The sequence below is a fragment of the Orbicella faveolata genome, unplaced genomic scaffold (assembly GCF_042242905.1).
Source record: "Orbicella faveolata isolate gen_17 unplaced genomic scaffold, um_ofav_v1 contig_15, whole genome shotgun sequence".
Lineage (NCBI taxonomy): Eukaryota > Metazoa > Cnidaria > Anthozoa > Scleractinia > Merulinidae > Orbicella > Orbicella faveolata.
Window position 1 is genome coordinate 1451638 of NW_028301542.1, and position 20863 is coordinate 1472500.

General features: G+C 39.4%; 3 protein-coding genes across 3 annotated transcripts in view; 2 read left to right on the plus strand and 1 right to left on the minus strand.

Annotated features, from left to right (window-relative positions):
* Window positions 1-663: 663 nt before the first annotated feature.
* On the minus strand, window positions 664-7192 carry LOC110069030 (ubiquitin-conjugating enzyme E2 E3-like). Its single transcript, XM_020776467.2, has 7 exons — window positions 6624-7192; window positions 6064-6216; window positions 5568-5618; window positions 4532-4664; window positions 3959-4003; window positions 2818-2920; window positions 664-2306 (listed from the first exon to the last, which is right to left on the minus strand). Exons 2-7 carry the CDS (start codon window positions 6198-6200, stop codon window positions 2209-2211), a joined length of 567 nt encoding a protein of 188 aa, XP_020632126.1. The 5' UTR covers window positions 6201-6216; window positions 6624-7192; the 3' UTR covers window positions 664-2208.
* A 255-nt stretch (window positions 7193-7447) lies between these two features.
* Window positions 7448-17310, plus strand: LOC110069028 (dnaJ homolog subfamily C member 7-like). The gene is made up of 16 exons (XM_020776464.2): window positions 7448-7749; window positions 7833-7927; window positions 8399-8523; window positions 9240-9353; window positions 10617-10691; window positions 11510-11628; window positions 12076-12145; window positions 12619-12702; window positions 12909-13073; window positions 14372-14463; window positions 14588-14661; window positions 14776-14922; window positions 15101-15159; window positions 15328-15418; window positions 16139-16222; window positions 16411-17310. Exons 1-16 carry the CDS (start codon window positions 7652-7654, stop codon window positions 16470-16472), a joined length of 1554 nt encoding a protein of 517 aa, XP_020632123.1. The 5' UTR covers window positions 7448-7651; the 3' UTR covers window positions 16473-17310.
* A 1399-nt stretch (window positions 17311-18709) lies between these two features.
* LOC110069091 (barH-like 1 homeobox protein) overlaps window positions 18710-20863 on the plus strand; it is a 2531-nt gene continuing 377 nt past the window's right edge. The window contains exons 1-3 of the mRNA XM_089288439.1: window positions 18710-19010; window positions 19664-19827; window positions 20606-20863. The exon at window positions 20606-20863 is cut by the window's right edge and continues 377 nt beyond it. Coding sequence (XP_089144565.1) covers window positions 18776-19010; window positions 19664-19827; window positions 20606-20863 — 657 coding nt within the window. The 5' untranslated portion in view covers window positions 18710-18775. The remainder of the gene's footprint in view (window positions 19011-19663; window positions 19828-20605) is intronic.

Consider the following 20863-nt stretch of genomic DNA (forward strand, 5'->3'; position numbering starts at 1 on the left):
GAGCTAGACTGCAGACATGCCACGGGATCTGGCGCTAACAGGAGAATATTAAGGCAAAAAACATTTTGCTTTATTCCTCCTTTTCCAGCTATTTTCACCCATCCATCTGGTGAAGTCGAAGAGAGAGCAGAAAGGTACTCCTAAGATGGCGGGTATCTATCAGGGATCTAGTAGGGGAACACTTGGTAACATTGTAAAATATTTAACAACAGGGAAAATCACCAAGGAACCACTAAGAGAGGTGCTGAAACAGTGAGAAACAAATGCAGGTGCTGGAGGTTTACACCCCCATGTCCCAACCCCAAGTGAGAGTTCAGTTCAAGATTTTCAGGATTTTCAGGTCCAGAGTGGCGGGTCTAAAATGCAGGTCACGGGTCACGGGTTATTATTGTTTTTACCAATACTGAAACAACCTTAAATCTTTACTAATGGTAACCTTAAGCCTAAACATTGTCTTAGTGTAGTATCTGGGCCTAAGGTTAGCATTAGGTAGGGGTTAGGGTTGTTCCAGTATTGGTACAATGACCCCTTGACATGTGTTTAAGACCCGCCGGGCCCAGAAGCAATGTCCCACACTATAGGGCTCAACTATCCAGATGGCAACTAGGCACAGCATGTCCCACAAACTAAGCAATTAAAATAAGAAACGTCAGCCAAACAAAGTTCAGAAAAAATAGGAAATAAATAGTTTAATAATAATAATAATAATAATAATAATAATAATAATAATAATTGTCATAATTAATTAACATTTTTATACAATACATTTTTACAAGCTTTACATTTCACATATAAATTGCAAGTCTGCCATCTTTTTATGCAAATAATTTGGTGGCTAATTTTTCCGATAAGCATAGCAAAACAAGTAATTAGGTGTTAATACAAACACCTTTATACTAGCCCTTCTCATTAGCAAGCTAAATGTTATTTTCTGGAACGATCACAGTCTGAGTTATATAATAACTTTGAACTGTTTCCTTTGTACATAACAAAAAAGGCCTTAATGTTTAACTGCCCAATCTCCTTCCCTGTTGATATATTCACAATACAGTTGAACCTCCAGTAAGCAGACATGACTGGGACCAGAAGAAGTGTTTGCTTTAGAGAGTTGTCCGCCTATTGACAGTAAAAAATACACTGTTTGTACATGGCTGGAACCAAAGGCTGTCTGTCTCCTGGAGGTGTCCGTTAGTGAAGGTTCAACAGTACTGTAATCAGTCAGATTCCGAGAGCCATATCGAGTTGACCAATACTAAAGTAGCTGGATCAAGCATAATTAAAAGTTGTTATAGATATTTCCAATAATGCTCTCTAACAATTACTGCATTGCACTGATCGGGCTGGCCAGTCCTGCATCAGATCTTACTCAGTGGAAAAATACTAAGATCATAAAGGAAGGGGATACACTGAGCACAAGACAGGTGAAAAGGTATTTAACCAAGACAGTTGAAAACCACTGTCATATTTAAAAGAGAATTTACAAAAAATATACATAATTAGATTTATTATTAGCAAAAAAAAAAAAAGTAACATAATTTATTTTAGTACACTTGGCATGAAGTTTGCAAGACTTAGATGCAGACATTTATAGACAAGAGTGGGACGTTTTGGTACCAAAATGATGCAAATTTTCCCTAACATTCATGAGCAGTAGCATTTATTTTTTAATAATGATCTTTACTAGCTATATAATATATAGACTGTGTGCATGTACAGCAACCCGGGGCCCTTTTCTTGCTGTAGAGACCTGGCAGCAAACATTTATTAATGAGGCAATAGGCATACCCATTATTCCTCCCCTTTCTTTTTTTGTTTCTTGCTCAGCAAACTAAAGGGAAATGACGGACTGTTCATTAGAAACTACACATACCAGAATTCTATCTTGTTTTGTTCTCTCAAGCAAACCATGGTACCACAATATCTAATAAGTGGTACTTACAGTGTGCACATATTTTAATGTTGGATCTCAACAAAATAGCAGGGACTCAATGATCAGAATTATGGAGCTTATCGAAATAACAAATATGCTCATTGTAGCGTGTATTTGACAGGGGTGCCTGATGTCAAATCATTACAGTACCACATGAAAGTTGAAAATAATCTAGTACATTTATTAATGTACATACAGGATTGCTTTTATCACCATCCTGAAAATATGTCCTTAAAATAATTATTGTGTATAAATAAGTGAGCTGTATCTTTATTTATTTAAGTCGCAAATCTCTTAGTCCACTCCTTAGCAATCTTGTCATGTTCCTGTCTGTCGTTGATGTACTGGTTTGCTATGCTGCCAACAAGAGGATCAACTGAAATAAAACATGACAGGACATCTTAACGTTTTTTTACTTTTTTGGGAGGGGAGGCTAGGAAAAAAAAAGGGGGGGGGGGAGAACCTGGCCAGTTGGTCAAAACTCTGGTGAAAGAAGGGAAAGCACTCAACATTGGATAATTCAATCACTAAAAAGATGCATTTGACCTCCTCCCTTTGCCACTCCCTCTCCAAAAAAAAAAAAAATTGATGAATCAAACACCATAAAAGAGGAAAGAGGAGTGGGCAAGGGGGCTGGAACCCTAGAGAAAAGGGTGTGGTACTCCGACAGTCAATTGGAGTTGAAAAAAAAGTTTGTGAAACAGGATTCTCAAAGTAGCCGAAAGCACATAGAGGTGCCAGTGGTACCAGCAGAAGGAATGCAAAGTGCCCTCTCCCTTGACCAAAAAAATCCCTCAGTCTGCACTTTCTTATCACTTCTACTTAAGTAACTGCTTGATTGCCCCTGATTTAAGTCATGATGAGTCTGTTCAAATATGAGAAATTACCTGGATTGCAGTCGGTAAGAAGGGAACAAACCGAGAGAAGAACTTTGGAGATGGTTAGAGCTGGGCTCCAGTTATCTTTTAAAATGTCCAGACAGATCACACCCTGTAAGAAAAACAATAACAGATCTTATTAGTTCTAAGTTTTCATATCATTAATCTATTTTAAGTATCTAAAGGTAGATAGCTAAATGATATTTTGTTTCACATTAGTATTGCAATAATTCAGCAATGTGTACAGAAAAGAAAAATTATAGTCTCTCTCTCTTTGCGAACTTTATTTGCACTAAAGGAGTGCAATGTTTGCCGAGAGATATCAATAATATTAATCATTGTATATAAATTACATAGAGAACCAAAATCAAACTTGGCGCTCGTAAAGGTAGGTAGATAAAGTCTGCATATGAGCAAAGTGGCCAAACAGGCTGACGCTTATCCCGGTTTCTGTAGCATGAAGCAACTAGAAATATTTTTACTCCCCCCTGGATGGGATGTCACTCCATCTCAGCGTTACCCCCAGCATTACATTCACTGGTACCCATTTGTACACCTGGGTGGAGAGAGGCACTGTGAGAGTAAAGTGTCATGCCCAAGAACACAACACAATGCCCCAGTGGCCAGGGCTCAAACCCAGACTTTTCGATCCAGAGACAGAAGCTCACTAACCATGAGGCCACTGCGCCTCTAACCCTCACAAAGCCCACAAAAAACCTGAAGAAAGAAGCTGCATGGGTGGCATAGTGAGAGGTAGCTAAGAAATCTTAGGTCAAGCAATACTTTTGTCTGGATCCAGAATTCTCACAATAAATTGGTGTATGAGGGTTAATTTCTTTCTCTCTCACACTCTAAAATCATCAAGTCTCTGAGTCTTGGAATTTCAACTAATTAGGGTCTCAATGTCAAGGAAAGAGGATTTTAACGATTTTTTTTTCATTTTACTGCTCGGAGACAAGAATTATATTTAAGTAACAAAGTCAACGACTGCACCTGACCCAGAACAAATGAACAAAGTCATATGAGAAGATGAAGGCAGAATTTAAGCTATACTAATTTGTGGAAAGAAACCGCTATAATATAACAAGTGTCCCCAACCTTGCCTAAGAAGAATTAAAAAACAATCACAATTAAGATTACTTCACATCACCTGGCTGTTTATGTTGCAATGGTAAATCCTGGTTCGAAAAGTCACCTAGAGACAGAAATGAAAAAAGAAACTCAATGACCAACAAAACTGTTTGATTCTGAATAGCAAAGTTTGTTGTACATGCAGAACTGTACTGAATGTTTTGGAACAGAACATTAACTTTATAGATTTTCACACAAAAGCCAGAAAACCTTATATAAATTACTGCAGTAACTGTTGAAACTCCCATGAGCAGACATCCTTGGGGCCTGATTTTGTGCCAGGTTAGGAGATTAGTGCCTGCTTTATGGGATTGAACAAAACATTTGATGAATGTTTGAGGCTTAGATGATAAATGTACAACAAAGTGTGTACTGACAGGATACATAACCTACATGTACTGAGCTGTATGGTAGCTGCACGACAGACTGAGCTCTGTTAAGAAGAGATGTCATGACTTGCTAAATAAAACACAATTTTTTTTTTGTACCAATTTGGCTTAGTTGTGCACAACATAGTAAATGGTTTGAACCAAGGAGTATCAGCACACTTTTTCTGGTGTGATCGTCTTGGTGAGAGAAGTTCATTAATTACCTTTGGTGGTTTAAAAGGATAATCAGATGAGAATTGAATATCGAGGAAGAAGACTCCTCCTTCATACACAGATCCCTGAGGACCAAGAATTGTTGAGTGCCACTCATAAAGATTGTCACCTTTGGGTCCTGCACTAAAATTAAGGGCAAACAAAATAGTCAGCAACATTCACTGCATTTTGGTAAACTTAGCTTGTACATATTAATTAACTTTGATTTCAAGCAAGACTTGAAGCAGATATTTTTGCACCCAAGCTTAAAACTTGAAATTAAGGACTAAAACTTAATAAACAGTCCTTATATGTATTCAGCATTGAATTTGGACTGTACTTACCAGGTTAATAAATAAATAAACACATAATTTGTTCCTAAATCATACAATTGTCTGGACTCCAAACTTTCACATGCAATATAGATAACTAGTAAAATATGTCTAAAAAATATGATTCAAACAATTCAGTTGAATCAAAAGCACTATTTAAAGAAAGGCCAATATAAAAATGAAGAACCTTTTCTCATTGAAACTCCTGCACAGAAGTTTTTTAATTTAATTTTTTTAATTTTTTAAATTGACGCTTAAAACTTCTGATCATGTCTTGACTAATTAATTGTAGATATTTTATTATTTTCTTACAAGGATTTGTTTGTAAATATGCCGTCAATTAATACAATTAACCCGTGTGACTTACTTTTGAGTGAGTTTAGTATTCTGTCAAGATCTTATTTCAACTCACGCATAATTAAAATTCTATTGACATCACAAATATCCCACGTGGTTTTATAAAAGCTCATTAGATAGACACGTTTTTCGCAATATGATTTAACTTCAATATCCTGATAAATACATTAAAAAGGTGAAGACTAATCCGAATTCCTACGGTTGAAGATTCTACTAAGCTGATCAATTATGTGTCGTCAAACAAACCATGTGTAAACAGCGAATTCCCTTGTGCAAAATTTTGATTGTTCGGGCTGAGAAACCGGACAATTGCCACCGTAATCATTTCGATGTACAATTCTCACCAGGTCTTTCTTACCTACAGTTAGGGGGTGGATCGAGAGCTATTTCGGCCAGTTCCCGCTGAATCCTGTGAAAAAAACATACACTACTTCAATTTGTAAGTATCTATGCGTGCTGGCAGACAAAAGGAGAATTGTCGAGTGTTTGTAATATATTTAACGGGACCACGGTGGTCCTTAAAGATCTAGCAACAGGAAATCGGAATTACATCGCACATCCGCCGCCTAGATGACGATGTAAGGAGCTGAAGATGTACTTCAGTCAATCCTTAATAACATTTGTTTTCGTGGCGCACGTAAAACAAGACAATTCCGACAACCATGAGTTCAAAGATAAACCTTACGACAAATGGCACACGAGCCGCACGCAAATTCTCCATTTCAAAATTGAACTGCATCCTCGCCATCACTTACATTTCAAAATCGGTTTTTATTACAAAATCATACTTTCTCTAGCCTCCATATACACGCAAAAATAATAATAAATATTTAATCCATGGGGATTCTTTTTACCTCTTCGCGGCTCCACTAGTCTTTGCTGGTCTGCTAGGTGCAATTTTGATTTCCTTACGGATTTGCGTTTGCCTTGTCCTCTCACTTTGTTCTTCGTTCACCGGGCCTGGGCCTCTTTCTGTACCTTGATCAGACATTTTCAGCACAATTAACCTGGAAAGAAAGACTTTTAGTGTTCGTGAAAGGGCTTAGAGGGTTGCAGACACCACCAGAGAAACTTCTGGACAACACGAATTAGGGGCGGTATTCTGTTCCCGTATCAAACACAGCGGGTGTTCACAAAATGGATGCCAGCTCGAAATGCTTCGTATTGGACAAGACACTGTGGCCAAGATTATACAAATCAGAAAACAGAATTGTACAAGATCTTATCTGGGTGTAGGTTTGATAAGGGTAGAATGCCACAAAGCCCAAAAATCTAAGAGAAAAAAAATAGACTGGCATGAGGTTGAAATGAGATCCCCAGTGGCGGCAAATTGAATGCAGAATGTAAGCACACTGTACTCTGGTTTTCCTTTTAGTTCACGGAAACACAAGGAGCAGGGAAAAAATACACTTACGTATTCAGTACAGTCTGAAGAATATCTCAGCTCAAAATGAGACTAATGTCTCGGCTAGATCCGTGAAGAAACGACTTCAAAGTTAAGCAGATCGAAACAGCTGACACGGTTTTGCGGTTGAGTGCTTGGGCTGCTTGTTTAGGGAGCGTCGTTGAGTCTTTATAATCAAGGCAGTTTGATGGAATTAATAATGTCACCGACACAAATTATAGCCCTTGAGTTGAAGAAATGTTGTGGCCAGTTGAGATTCCCTTGTTTCTTGGCTGTAGCTTGTTGAATGCCAGTCGTGAAATCAGGGCAAGATCTTGCTCTTTTAGCCCGGCTGTACTATGATCAGTTCCAATGTTCACGCGCCAGACAGCCTCAGTTTGTGTCTTCCCAAAGAGCCTGTAGCAAATAATCAAATGACCTTCCGTAGAAACACTCAGTAATTTAACCCTCTAGGAACCTGAACTATTGGTTAAAAACCGAAAGAACTTGACGACAAATTACACCTTCGCATTCAGAAATGATATCGAAAGAGTATCTTGAAGAACAAAGACAGCTTCCCCTTGGGAATAGAAACTAATCAACAGACTACTCAAAAGTCTCAAGGGAATTGATCATCATTTTTCGAGGGGGACTGGTACCCAGTACACAAATGTAGTTTTTCGGCTTTCCTCTTATTTTGCTTTTTGTTTTACTTTGCATTTTTGTGAAACACAAACAAATAATATCTATGACGATGATCTAACTAAATTATCAAAAAAACAAGGAAGTCTGAGACTATTACGTCATTTGATTACGTCATCTGCGGCTCTTCCCAAGAGCTTCGTTTTCATCTCAGTGGAACAACCCACTGGTTTCATCCCATTCCAGTAGTCAACTCCTAAAGTCGTGTCAGTTCTTCTGTTTGTTTGTATGATCTATGATCTCTGAATAACAAGACACTTTCGTCGCCTCTGGTCGCCTCCAGGAACAAGAATGATTGCACAGTTGATTGCACACGGGTCACGGGGAGTCTGGCACTAGTGACATTGGAAGGAAACATGGCGGATGTCGAAGAAGCGGCGGAGGAACAAAATTTCCACCAAGAAAATGACGCGGAAGAGCAAATGGATGTAGATCAAGAACCTGAATTGGACAAGTAAGATTTTTTTGATGCACCCGTATCTTTGCAGCACATTTTTGTGTGATAGATTTTTTGCTTTCAATATTTTTCTGTTGCAGTTTTGGGAAGGCCGAGGCGAAAAAAGCCGAAGGAAATAAGGAATATGTGCAGAAACACTACGAAGAAGCTTTGAAGTTGTACACAGAAGCGATAGGTGTGTTTTGCATCGGTTTTCTTTGTTACCTAATGTAAATTTTTACATTTGATCATCGATTTGGTACAGAAAATCCAATCCTGATTCGCCATGTGACCAGTTTTTCCCCTCACCTTGCTTTCGGAAACTGAAATTTCACAAATGTCAGAACAAAACGTCCTGTTTGCACAAAAGGGGTGGTAAGCTAGAGTTGTATAAGTTATCAGTGTTACCTTGAACACATAAATGGATACATTTCAGAGTATATTTACACTTGTAACTTATGCCGGCCTCCAGAAGTTGGCAAGAAGGAAGTTGACGTTTCATTAGTGTCGTTTGGATACTGCTTTATTTGTAAAACTTTTTTATCATAGTTTGGATTTCCTATTCTGTTCGTGGTTTTGTGGCCATAACAGATCATACACTGTACATCACTGGGTAATGGTTACCCGTGGAGACTCTATTTCATTTGTGATTTTGTTTTTTATTCAGAGTTAGCTCCCACAGTAGCTACTTATTATGGGAATCGCTCAGCAGCCTTTATGATGTTGGGAACCTATGACAAGGCTTTGGAAGATGCTCAAAATGCCATCAGAATTGATGAGAATTTCCTCAAGGTCTGTTAATATCTCTTATCTGTTTGGGATCATGTGTACTAAAGGCATCGGCAGACTGTCAATTGTCGATCGATGTCCTCGATTGATACCCTCAGTCGATACCCTTGATTAATACCATCAATCGATACACTCGATCAATACTAGATTGGCACTCTGTCGACACCTCAGTTGATACTTGCTCAACACTCGATTGACATCTCGGTCAACAGGCAGTCGACAGTCAACTAAGATGTTGATGGATGCATAAGAGTCAGCCAACACTCAGCTGACTATCGGCCGACTATTGATCAAGTGTTCTTTGAGTGTCGATCAAGTATTGATCCGGATGTTGATGGAGTACAGATTGAGATGTCGATCGAGGGTATTGAATGCCTTTAGTACAAATGATACTTCACTTGTTCCCTGCTTGTTTCACCCCCCTCCCTCTTAACATCTACATGTACTTGGAATTCACCACCCCAAGGGACACTGCACTCCAGTTGCTACAGTTTATATTAAGCACTGACATGTGAGATGTCAACAACATTTATTGCTTTAAACCATTAGGCCTGAAATAAGGCATGAAATGTTTCCATTTATTGGTTAGTGCTTGATTCTGATTTTCTTGTGCAAGTTGGCTTCCAATCAGAGACCTCATAGAATATCAGTGTATAATTTCTAAGATCATGGATGTGCTAGCTACTGTTTGAAACTTATTGTTCTTGTACGTTTCAAAGGGTTATTACAGAGCTGCCAAGTGCCACCTTGTCATGGGCTCCATTGCAAATGCAGAAAATTATCTACAGAAGGTGCTCGAGAAGGACCCAAAGAATAAAGATGCGCAAAATGATGTAAGTATTTATTTAGGAATAAAACAAGAGAACCCAAGCCGTAACAGGGAGTTATCTTGTCCAAATCTCAGCTCTGTTCTGATTTATAATACAGTCGAACCTCCAATGGCTTTCAACAGCCTACAATGGCCACCTTTTTGGTTCTAGCAGATGGTCCATACATTCACTTATATTTTAACCTCTTTACAGTGGCCATCTCTCCACAACAGCAATGGCCACTAAAGCACATCCCAACTACCAAAATACCTGTAACCTCTTGACAACGGTCAGTTAATCATTTACTGACAAACCGTGTATACTAAACCCCATTTTTTATTTTAAAAGGTGACTGTCACAAGAATCGATCCAAACTGCGCATTGCTTTTTTATTTGTGACTGTTTCTGTTGCATCGGTATAAAAATACTGCACAAAGATGTCTCATATTGCAACCCTACATTGTACCTCCCCATAACAGCCAGCTCTCTACAATGGCCACTTTCCTCTGTCCCCAATGTGGCTATTGTGGAGCAGTTCGATTCTAAGTGGCTTTATGATCATCAACTGCAAATCCTTCCAGTAGAAAAATGGATGAAACAAGTAAGGTAGAACATTTCATGTCCTCTTTACACTAGACATGACATTCAGGGCACCGACAGCACAGTGACACTTAAATAAATCTTGTCATCCTTTTGCTCCTTTCAAAGTAACTTTGGCTTTCAGTGATCAAGGTCCTGAATACTCTAAGGTTATTTAATCGCCATTCACCACAAGGCCTACATAGTATAGTAGATGTGGTCTTAATTCATTTTGAGGAAACGATTGTCAATACACAACCTCGGCCTCTGCAAGCAATTCTTCATTCACCTTCTTTAGGAGATTTTTAAAATGTGTAACATCTTTAACTGAACCACGCAACCCACAGCAACTTAGTCTGATTTCTGCTATCAGATGATGGATAAGTTTTCTTTGGTGTTTCCAGAATATTACCACCAGACATTGTAGCAGAACATCATATCGTTCCTGGTTTATTTTGGTGACAACACATCCCGCACTCCTGTAGGCTCAGTAGAGACAAAATTCCTACTAGGCCACACCTCCGTTCAATAATTTAATTATCATCTCCCAGATTCTGGGAGACACATGACCAGACCCAACCAGGGTCTCTCCTCTCTGGCCCAGGAGGGCAGGAAGATGAGAGATCCTGGGTTGGGTTGGGTGGGAACTGGACACTGGTATAGCCTGGGGATTTGTTGTATTCAATATCAATCCTGTTTTATTGACAGCTGCGCACAACAAGGATGGTTCAAGAATTTGAGTCATCAGCGTTTCAAGCCCATGATAAAGAGGATTACAGAAAGGTTTGGGATCATGTTCAAAATTATTGTGTATGGCATGTAAAATTACGCATTCTTACTGTGTATGTGTGCCATGAAATAAAATCACCTTAAAAGTAAATTGACAAGGAATTGAACGTGGAATTTAGTTAGAGATAGGAACAATAATATAATTGTAGCATTGCCTAGGAACATACCTAAGAAAACTGGCTTTCTGCCCCTGGCAGCTCCAAAGTTTGCCTAGTGAGTCTTTTTCATCAGCCATCAGCTGGCCCTGATCACGTTTTTAGTGGCAGTTTTCAATAATAACTGAAGCAGGTGGCTGCTTAGGCACAGCACCTGCTTGAGAGCAAAAAGGGAGAAGGTCCATAACAAGTTCCTCAAGAGGCCAATTTTTGGAAGCTGCATATTATAGCTGCTGATTGGCTGCAGAATACCCACCAGAGCTTCTTCAGTGGGTGTCAGGTCTCATTGAAAGCACTGATTGTAGTTATATATTGAAAATGGCCTGATTAAGTGTCTCTGTTTGTTTGTAATTTTTAGTCCATACTCACTGTATCTTAAAGGGGCTAAGTCACGGTATTTTGAGTTATTTTGGCCACTTCCAAAATTACCTTTAAATTAAAGGAAACCTGAAAATAACAGGTTAATAAGATAGAAAAACACCAAAGAGATAATGATAAACCATAAAGGAACAAGGATGGCTAAGGATGGAGAAGATTAACACGGATTACAAACGACGAATTTGAAAAATTGAGGCTAAACCTTTTAATATGCGCAAACCGTGACTGAGCCACGAGCACTGATAAGTTAAATTTCAAATTTTCTTTATTAATATCTAGGTGGTGTTCTGTATGAATCATGTTCTTGAAGCTTGTCCAGCTTGTGTTCTCTACAAAGTGATGAGGGCAGAAGCTTATTGCCTGTTGGGGAAATACAGTGAAGCACTAAATGATGTACAGTAAGTTGAACCTGTATCTTAAATGTTAGAGAAATGTAGAGCTGGAGAAAATACTTGATATACTAGTCAGTATTAGTCAAGCTGTCTCTCCATGTTTTAAAGTTTATTATCTACTTAATCTGGTGGGAGGCACGGTGGCCTCATGGTTAGTGCGCTCATCTCCGGAACAAGCGGTCCAGGTATGAGCAGGGGACATTGTGTTGTGTTCTTGGGCAAGACACTTTACTCTCACAGTGCCTCTCTCCACCCAGGTGTATAAATGGGAACCAGACTACTTAATGCTGGGGTAACCCTGGGATGGACTTTCATCCCATCCAGGTGGAGTAGAAATACTCCTAGTTGCTTCATGCTACAGAAACCAGTGAGGATAAGCTCTGGCCGATGGGTCACTTGGCTTGTATGCAGACTTAACCTTACCCATCTACTCAATCTGTGTTTCATCCTTAGGAATATCTTAAGAAATGACTCAATAAATTCAGATGCACTTTATGTCAAAGGACTCTGTCTATACTATCAGGTAAGACATGTGAACTCTGCCCATGACCACTCTTGAATTACATGGAGCTTTCATTTTCATGTGAAGTTTACATATAGAGAAGGATTCTGAATTAGTCTTGACTGATAGACCATGGAGGTTTGTAAATTGAGATGACTCTGCCTTACAAAACATTGGTTAGAATATTTGAACAAAATTATACAAGGTCCCACAAAATTTTGTCAGAATGTTTAACAAAGCCAAACAAAATTTTTTCGCAAAATTATGCATCAGTAGACCCAATACGCTTTTGAATTTTTGATGAAAATTCTTCGAAGTTTTGATGGAAACAAAATTTTATTTATTTGTGCCAAAAAGCCCCACAATTCACGAATTTGGCTGAATATCATTTGCAGTACCTTTGCACAGTACTGTAGTTAAGGATTAGATCTGATAGTAAGAGAAAGACATGTGACTGTATTATTCTGAAAGCTTATTTTTGCTTTCTACTTCAGGATTTTGTTGACAAAGCTTACCAACACTTCAACCAAGTTCTTAGACGAGACCCTGACCATAAGAAGGCAAGAATTGCATTAAAGGTACAAATCATTTAGCATGCATGCTCAGTTACTCAAAACCCCATACTCCTAGAGCTGCATTCATTTACTGTTTGTTACTATTAACCTGATATGACCTATGGGTTGCTCAGAGTTGACTAGCTGTCTGACCCATACAGTGAAACAGTGGTTTAAAGAAAAGTACAGTTGGTAATTTTCTTGCAATGATTTGTTTCTCCTTTCTATAGAAAGCGAAACATCTACAGTCCAAGAAGCAAGAAGGCAATGAATGTTTTTCCAGTGGAAAATATCAGGAGGCTTTTGATATCTACACTGAAGCTTTGACGATTGATCCTTGCAATAAATCAACAAATGCCAAGTTGTACTACAACAGAGCACTTGTTGGTTCAAAGGTGTGTACATTTTCTGTCCTTTTATTTATGATGTAAAAAGGTAATTCATACGCATGAAAAATAAGTATAGGTAAGCATATGAACGTGATTGCAATAGTCAAGATTTACAAGACGAGTGATATGATTTTGAAAATTCTCTCAAAATTGCACGAGCCTTCAGGCAAAATTATGCAATTTGAAGGAATTTTCAAACATCTCTCATATTGGAAATTCTTTTTTGTTTGGGCTTTCATACATGATTACTCATTTATTATATGACTGAGATAGTTACAAATGTGTACATGTAGGGAGGCGCGGTGGCCTCACGGTTAGTGCGCTCATCTCCAGATCAAGCGGTCTGAGTTCGAGCCCTGGCTGGGGACATTGCATTGTGTTCTTGGGCAAGACACTCTACTCTCACAGTGCCTCTCTCCACCCAGGTGTATAAATGGGTACCGGCCAACTTAATGCTGGGGGTAACCCTGCAATGGACTAGCATCCCATCCAGGGGGGAGTAGAAATACTCCTAGTCGCTTCATGCTAAGGAAACCGGGATAAGCTCCGGCCTGGTGGGCCACTTGGCTCGTATGCAGACTTTACCTTTACACGTTAATTTGCGTGGCACTGAAATAGAAAAATTATTGAAAAATTGGCCTTCCCTCTGCCAGTCACAATGAAGTAATTTTTTCAGTCATATAATAAGCAATAAAAATGGAATGGTGCTTCAGTTTTGTCATAATACCATAATATCAAGTTCAAAATAATTAAAATAACCTATTTGTGAAATTTCTGGGATTTTTTGGTCATAGGGGTGGTATCCAGTGGGGGGATACTCCCAGAAAAATTGGGTGGGGGTGTGTGGCCCGCTTCCCAAAACCCTTACACTATTTATGATGAAAATCTGCGATTTTCCCTACCCTATTTATGACCTGACTAAAATTTGATATCCTATTTATGATGTTGCGACTGGCACAGTTGCTATAAACATAATTTTATGAACGGCTTTTGTTGATGGTCTTATCGATAATGATGGAAAAGTAGCTTCTTCTAAAAAACAACATACCCAGTTCAAGACAAGAGTACAAAAACCGTACCCTATTTGTGACCAAAACGGCCAAAATCAATGCCCTATTTATGAACAAAAATGAAAAACTTTGGGGCCACACATACCTATATAGCCCATTTAAGGAAGAAACCCCTGGGGGGGGGGGTAGGGGGTAAACACCATAGATGTACGAGTAACTTCCAACTGGTCTTTTGGAATAAGATGCACTAGTTTTTGATAACAAGTAAAATTAAATCATTTCCTTTGTTTTCAGCTAAATGAAACAGAGAAAGCCATTGAAGACTGCAGTCAAGCTTTAGAATTGGACTCAACGTACCTGAAAGCTTACATCAAAAGAGCAAAATGGTTAGTTCACACTTAAAAATCCCTGTTAACGAATAAAAGTTTAGAGGCAATTTTGAGCTGCATTTATAGCGTAATGTACTTTGGACTCCAAGCTAATTACAAACTATGTTTCTTTATGTTTAAGTTACATGGAAACAGAAAAATACGAAGAAGCTGTCAGAGATTACGAGAAAGTTTGTAAAATGGACAGAGCACGAGGTGAGACTGTAGGAAGACTAGAGATCTAAGCTGCGCTGGTTGGAGCGCACTTTCTGATAGTATCACAGATAAAATGTGATGATTAAATTGTGTGGGGTTTTTTCTTTTTTTCAGAGTACCGACGAATGCTTGAAGAGGCAAAATTGGAATTGAAAAAAAGTAAAAGAAAAGATTATTACAAAATTTTGGGAATACCCAAGGGTTGTGCTGAGGATGAAATCAAAAAAGGCTACAAGAAAGAAGCATTGAAACACCATCCAGGTAAGATGGACAGGTTTAGTGTAGAGTATCTTGGTGGGAACTCAGTTGTTTCTTTCACGGTAAAGTGAATGAGCACGCCATGTCTTTTATAGATTGGTTTTGCCTCTGCAAGTTGTGTTAGCCGTGAAAACAGCTCTAAGCTCATTAAGACCTAACCTAAGCTGTCTTTTTATGACAGATCGTCACTCAGGGGCTTCAGATGAAGTGAAGAAGAATGAAGAGCTGTTGTTCAAAGAGGTTAGAGACTTAAATTTTCATGATTGGTGAAAGTTTGTTGTTTTATTGAAGAATTAAAAACTAGGCTAACATGAATGGAAAATGCTTGTTGTTACCAGTTATTCAAGATTCTACTGCAAGTTCTACGAAGCCTTCAGTTGATATCTTGCTGCTATTTTTCTCTTTTAGGTAAATGAAGCATACAGTGTATTATCAGACCGCAGGAAAAGGGCCAGATACGACTCAGGACAAGACCTCGAGGATAACTTTATGCCATCAGGTATTTACTTGACAGTCTGCAGTCAACTCTTGTAGCTCAGTGTAAGGGTTGGGTCTGGATGGTCCTGCTGGAATCTTACATACCGGTGAAATTTTCAGCGAGGACTCATCGATCAATTAAAATTCCAGTTCATTTTTCGGGTGTCAGTAAATCTTGTTGATCGAAGTTATCAGTTAGAAACATGCGTCATTTGTCAGCTGACAGCGAAAATTTGGACTCATTCTCAACTATCAGTTGAACCCCATCTAGACTCTCTTGGAGTGCTATCTGTCTGTCTGTCTGTCTGTCTGGCTGGCTGTTGATCTGTCTGTCTGTCTTCCTGTATGTCCCTCTGTCTGTCTGTCTGTCTGTCGATCTGTCTGTCCGTCTGTGTGTCATGTGTGGAAGGTCACAGTTGACTCTCGTTGGAAGAGCTCCGAAACGATCAAGCTTAACATTTAGATTTGAACCTCTCTTTACAAACACCTCCACAATACGGACGCACTCGTTTATATTTCTACATATAGAGTATGTGCACCTCAGTTACACGGACAATCAGCTCTGGCCCTTTGGTGTCCGTGTTATTGAGGTTCGACTGCACCGTTGTTATATTTCCACGAAATCGGAAAATTTGGAAAGTTTTATCGTTTCCAAAAATCGTTCCTAGCCCAGCTTGATTTCAAGTGTTAAATCTATTCAGTTTCGGTGCTGAATGTTTTTCTTTTTTCTTTATTTTATCAGATTTCGACCCCAATACAATATTTCAAGCGTTTTTCGGCGGAGCACCCGGCGGATTTGGCGGTTTTCCCTTTGGTGGACCAGGAGGTATGTAGACATACGTGTAACCCTGAGTCATGCACTCAAATGTAACGCAATTTACACCGCGTTTGTTTAATTTGCGACAATTTTGTCACGTGGAAAATCACACCCAAGCGCATGATAACGCGCAACGTTGATGACAGGTGCCGTGGTCGTAAACGCTTTTGACTGATATATATTTTTTTTCCTTAAAGGTGGAGGTGGTGGATACTCGTCTGGTGGATTTCCAGGTGGATTCCAGTTCACGTTCGGTTAACATGACATCATATTTAATGCGTATCATTACCCATCATCCTCTGCATGCCACGATGAACAAATATGCTGCTGACAAGACATCACGGCTGGCTCAGGCGGTCGGACGCGTTATTGTTATTTTACTTCTCCTTGGTCAATAACACTGTTACTCATTCTTACGAGGAGTTTCCCTGAAAGAACCCAGTTATCCTTGGTTCTTGTGTCATGAAGAACAGAGACGGTTAATTTTTTTCGCAAAGAGATGAAAAAGTATGAATACTAATATTCAGCTGAGAGGCGAAGTTCTTCCTGGGGGGGGGGGGGGGGAGGACAGTGTCTCCTCCCCTCCCACTGAAAATAGTTCCCCGTGGCCTTCTGTTTCTGCCAAAAAAAAAAAAAAAAACCGGATTTCTTTGTTTCTCCGTTCCCCCACAATGCAAAATTTTAACCCCAGTTGCCTGAAAATGGCGCTCTCTATTGCCATGTTCCTTCTAAGAAGCCATGTTCTGACGTTTCCAACTGACATCCAGAGGGATCCTCGTAAAACTTACCTCTCCCCCTCTCCCTTAAAAAACGCTTGCCATGTTATGTAGAACTTTTAAGAAATTGTAACAAACGGAAAAGCTAATTGCCCTCATTCCGGCATTTCAATTAATATTTTAGTGATTTTTATTTCATTTTTTTCTTGTTCTTGTTTATTTATTTGTAGCGCCTTTGTTTCTGTCCAGGCACATGGCAAACGTTTCAGAGTTTGTAACAACCGTCGTTAACAGTACTTAAAAACAGCGTTGAATTTTGATCACCGAACAGAAATATTTTGATATAGAGATCTATCGGGTCAATAAAATCTGTAGTCATTACTCTGTCTTGTTTATAGTTTGTACGTTGTGGTGTGGGTTTGGAAGGAAAGGAAGTTTTCACTTGACCTCTTACAAATGCACGTTCACCGGACCGAAAATGGAGGTTTTCGAAAACGCTCTTCAGACCGGAGGAATTTGAAAACGCCGGCTTTACGTTGAATTGTGGACTGAAAACATTTTGAAAACGGAGCATTTCAAAAACAATAATAAAACATCTTGATAATCATGTGATTAACTCTAACTCTCAAGGGTGCATTCGAGCGTTTGCATAGACCTTCCGAAAGTCGAACTTCGCTTAACCATCGCCCTCCAGCGAAGCGAGAGACAGAACTTGGAGCGACGAAGTCGCGAGAGGAGAAAATAAACAATGAAAATACTATTGGAAAGGACTTAGCAAGTCTAGCTTTTTCACTCAAATTTCTCCGGCGTGGTGTGAACGGATAACATTTGATGCGTTTGCGGAGTGAAAACTCTTTTTCAAATTTCTCCAGTCCAGTGTGGAAGGGGTCAAAGTTGCTTGACCGAACACTCGTATCCAGGCCCCAGAGGCTGATAGTGAACAAGGCATTCTGGTGCTTAGGATCGCGATGATCCAGCTATGCAGGCTCCGGAGCGAACGGCGGCAGGCAAAGAAATGAGAAAAAGAATCTAAAAGCTAGGACCGCTGTTGCGCGTTTACCTTGAAGACAAAAAGCGAACCACTTCAATAAAAGTGGAATTAACGAATTGGAAGCAAAGGAGGAAAGATTCCTTCACGGTTTCTCTGCTGACTTTTGTTGTTGTTGTTTGTTGTTGTTGTTGTTGTTATATATGCCATTGCTTGGCGCAAAGATGTTTTGCTTGTTTTGTGAAAAAGGTTGTTTGTATCATAGAGGATTGTCAAAGTATGACGTTTGGGTGGGAAAACCTTCACAAATGAAAAGGTGAGAAAAAGCGGTTTTATCGTTAGGCCTCCGAATTGAACGAGAAACTGAGACATAAAGAATTTTGACTTGTTTGCGCAACACTGGCAATTTTTTAAATTTTTTAATCTGTCTTATTTGAGATCATATAAACCTTTAAAAAAATCATTTAACTTTCCATCAGCATTGATCACAGGCTATTAACAGCTTTTCAAAGTAATATTCCTGGTAATCGACTTTCGGAGGGGCTGGCCATTCGCTCTCCGTCATTTTTATCTGTTGTTTATCGTTAGTTTTAGCGGCAAAGTTAGCGTGTTGCATGTTTTCATTGCAACAATTGAAACAACGCCGCGAGCATGTTGCGGCACGCTTTCACTCGTATCAGACGCTCTTTGAAAACAATAGATATTGAAAATTCCTCACAATGGAGCGGTATGTTTATTCATTCACGTTAAAGAAAAGCCGCTGTGGCGCTAAATTTGAAAAGTGCAACGAAGTCTTTAAGAAGGCTGATGTCATTTGCGATCAGTTATTTGTAAGGGCAACATACATCGCAGCCATTAATGATTCGAAGAGAAATGGAAGCAAATTCTAGTGCTTTTAAGAATCCTTTGCCACTTGCTATTGACCCAATGAAGTTCAGTGAAGAATCAACAAAGAGAAAGACGTCGTTTATGGTTGATGATCTGGTTCGAGATCCAAACATTTTGATGAGCGCGGCGTCACGGAGTCTACCTGATTCAAGTTTTCGAGATAGAGTGCAACAGACGATAAACGAAGCTACCTTGAGTAAACCAGGTATTATTTACGTTAATTACAACCGTAGTACTTTCAATGTTTTAGTATCCAAAACTGATTATAAATTAATCAACACCGTTAGCTTATTTAAGTGATACATAGTTTATCAACAAGCCGATCGAGAGATGAAATTTGCTGTGCGGGACAATTCTGGAGTGCATTAGTTCCCCATCAGTTTGACTTTCCCAAGTTTCAGTAGCTTAGTTCGGACTTATTTCATTAACTGTCTGGTCGCGCAAAGTGTGATAAAAGTTTTTAAGAAGCTTATTGCATTTGACACAAGAACTCTTAAAACAGAATCAGTCTTGCTACAATTTTGTGTTGACAAACTTAATCACCTTGATGCCTTGTATGCAAAATATAGAGTAGCGCATAGAGTCTATAACTAAGAAGGATAAATTGTAAGGTTGAACGCAAGTCTTGAAGATAAGGTTCTGTTTTCCGGCTTATCGGACACAACTAGCGAAGCAGTATCATTCCGTGGAAACTTAAAGTTTGGAGGAAAAGTAACTTGCGAAATTAAATTTTAACCAAAATAATAAAAGGATAGTTTAGCCGACTGCAAAAAAAATGACTTTAGAGTAGAGTTTATCGCTAGCAAGCTGGCAAATTGAATCAAAATCTGGTCACGAATTTAATTGTGTAACTTGCAGATGGCGAAGAATCAAGTCCTGCTCATGTACGATCCAGCAAGTGCCGTTCGTCTTTCTCCGTGGAGCAGGTTTTACAATTGGAGCGAGTGTTTGAACGACAGAAATATCTTGGCTCCAGAGACAGACAAAGACTTGCAGAGGAGCTACAGATGACAGAAACACAGGTAAAGGAAAAAAAAACATTCTTGTCCGAGTAACTTTCCATTATTGCTTATAAAAGAATACTTACGCTTGGCTAAACTAATTTCATCAAGAGTAGGTAATGCATTGCAATGAGGAGTTGAAGCAAAGACATGCACGCTGTACTAAGCGCGGGAAAATGCATGTAAACTGGTCATGGTCTTACCCCTGATTGGTTGAAAAAGGGCAAAGTGTGCTTACAATGATTGGAGAAATTTGAAGCCTAAGTCCATTGGCCCGCAAAGCGTGCAAAGAGAAGCCATAGCCTTTTGCACGAATTGCATACCTATGACATTGAATTATATTTAGTGGAATTCTACTAGCCTGCGAACAGGCTCCCGGCGAGGACGGAAAAAAATTCGGCGAGCAAAGCGAGCGGACGAGCGCGAACTGAAGAAATCGGAGAGCGAAGCGATCAGGGCCGAACGGGCTCGCCTGGAGTCTGTTCGCAGGCTAGAATTCTACTAGCACACTGATGCAAAAGCTGACTGACTGATCATGAGCTATTGCACACTATCAGCCATTAGTGTGCAGTAGATTAATATTTAGAAAAACAATTGGAAATGGTTATTTGTAGGAATTTAGTTAGAATTCTACGAAAACGATTACATTATCAGTTGAAGTGATAGTTGATTCGGCCTTCAACCTCATCAACTATGACTTCATAGAAATCTTAAGCTCATAACGTAATTTTTTTTATGTATATTTAAGTTACTCTCTCTACTTAGCGTAACCTTATGCGAGAATATTGATTTTTGGCAGGTAAAGACTTGGTTTCAAAACAGACGAATGAAAATGAAGAGAAAGCAGTCTGAGGCCACTGAGCGCAGAGCCAAACTATCTTTCCTCAACAGCCTTGCCTACAACATGCAGCCGAGCTGTCATGGTTACCAGCCATACTACCCAACCCAGTGTCCGCCCGCAGGAACACCTCGTCTTCTCTATCCAGGCCTCGCTCCTCCCGAGTGCTCGTGGCCGCATCAGTCCCCAATGAATTTTTCGCCCACTCAGCCTGCTCTG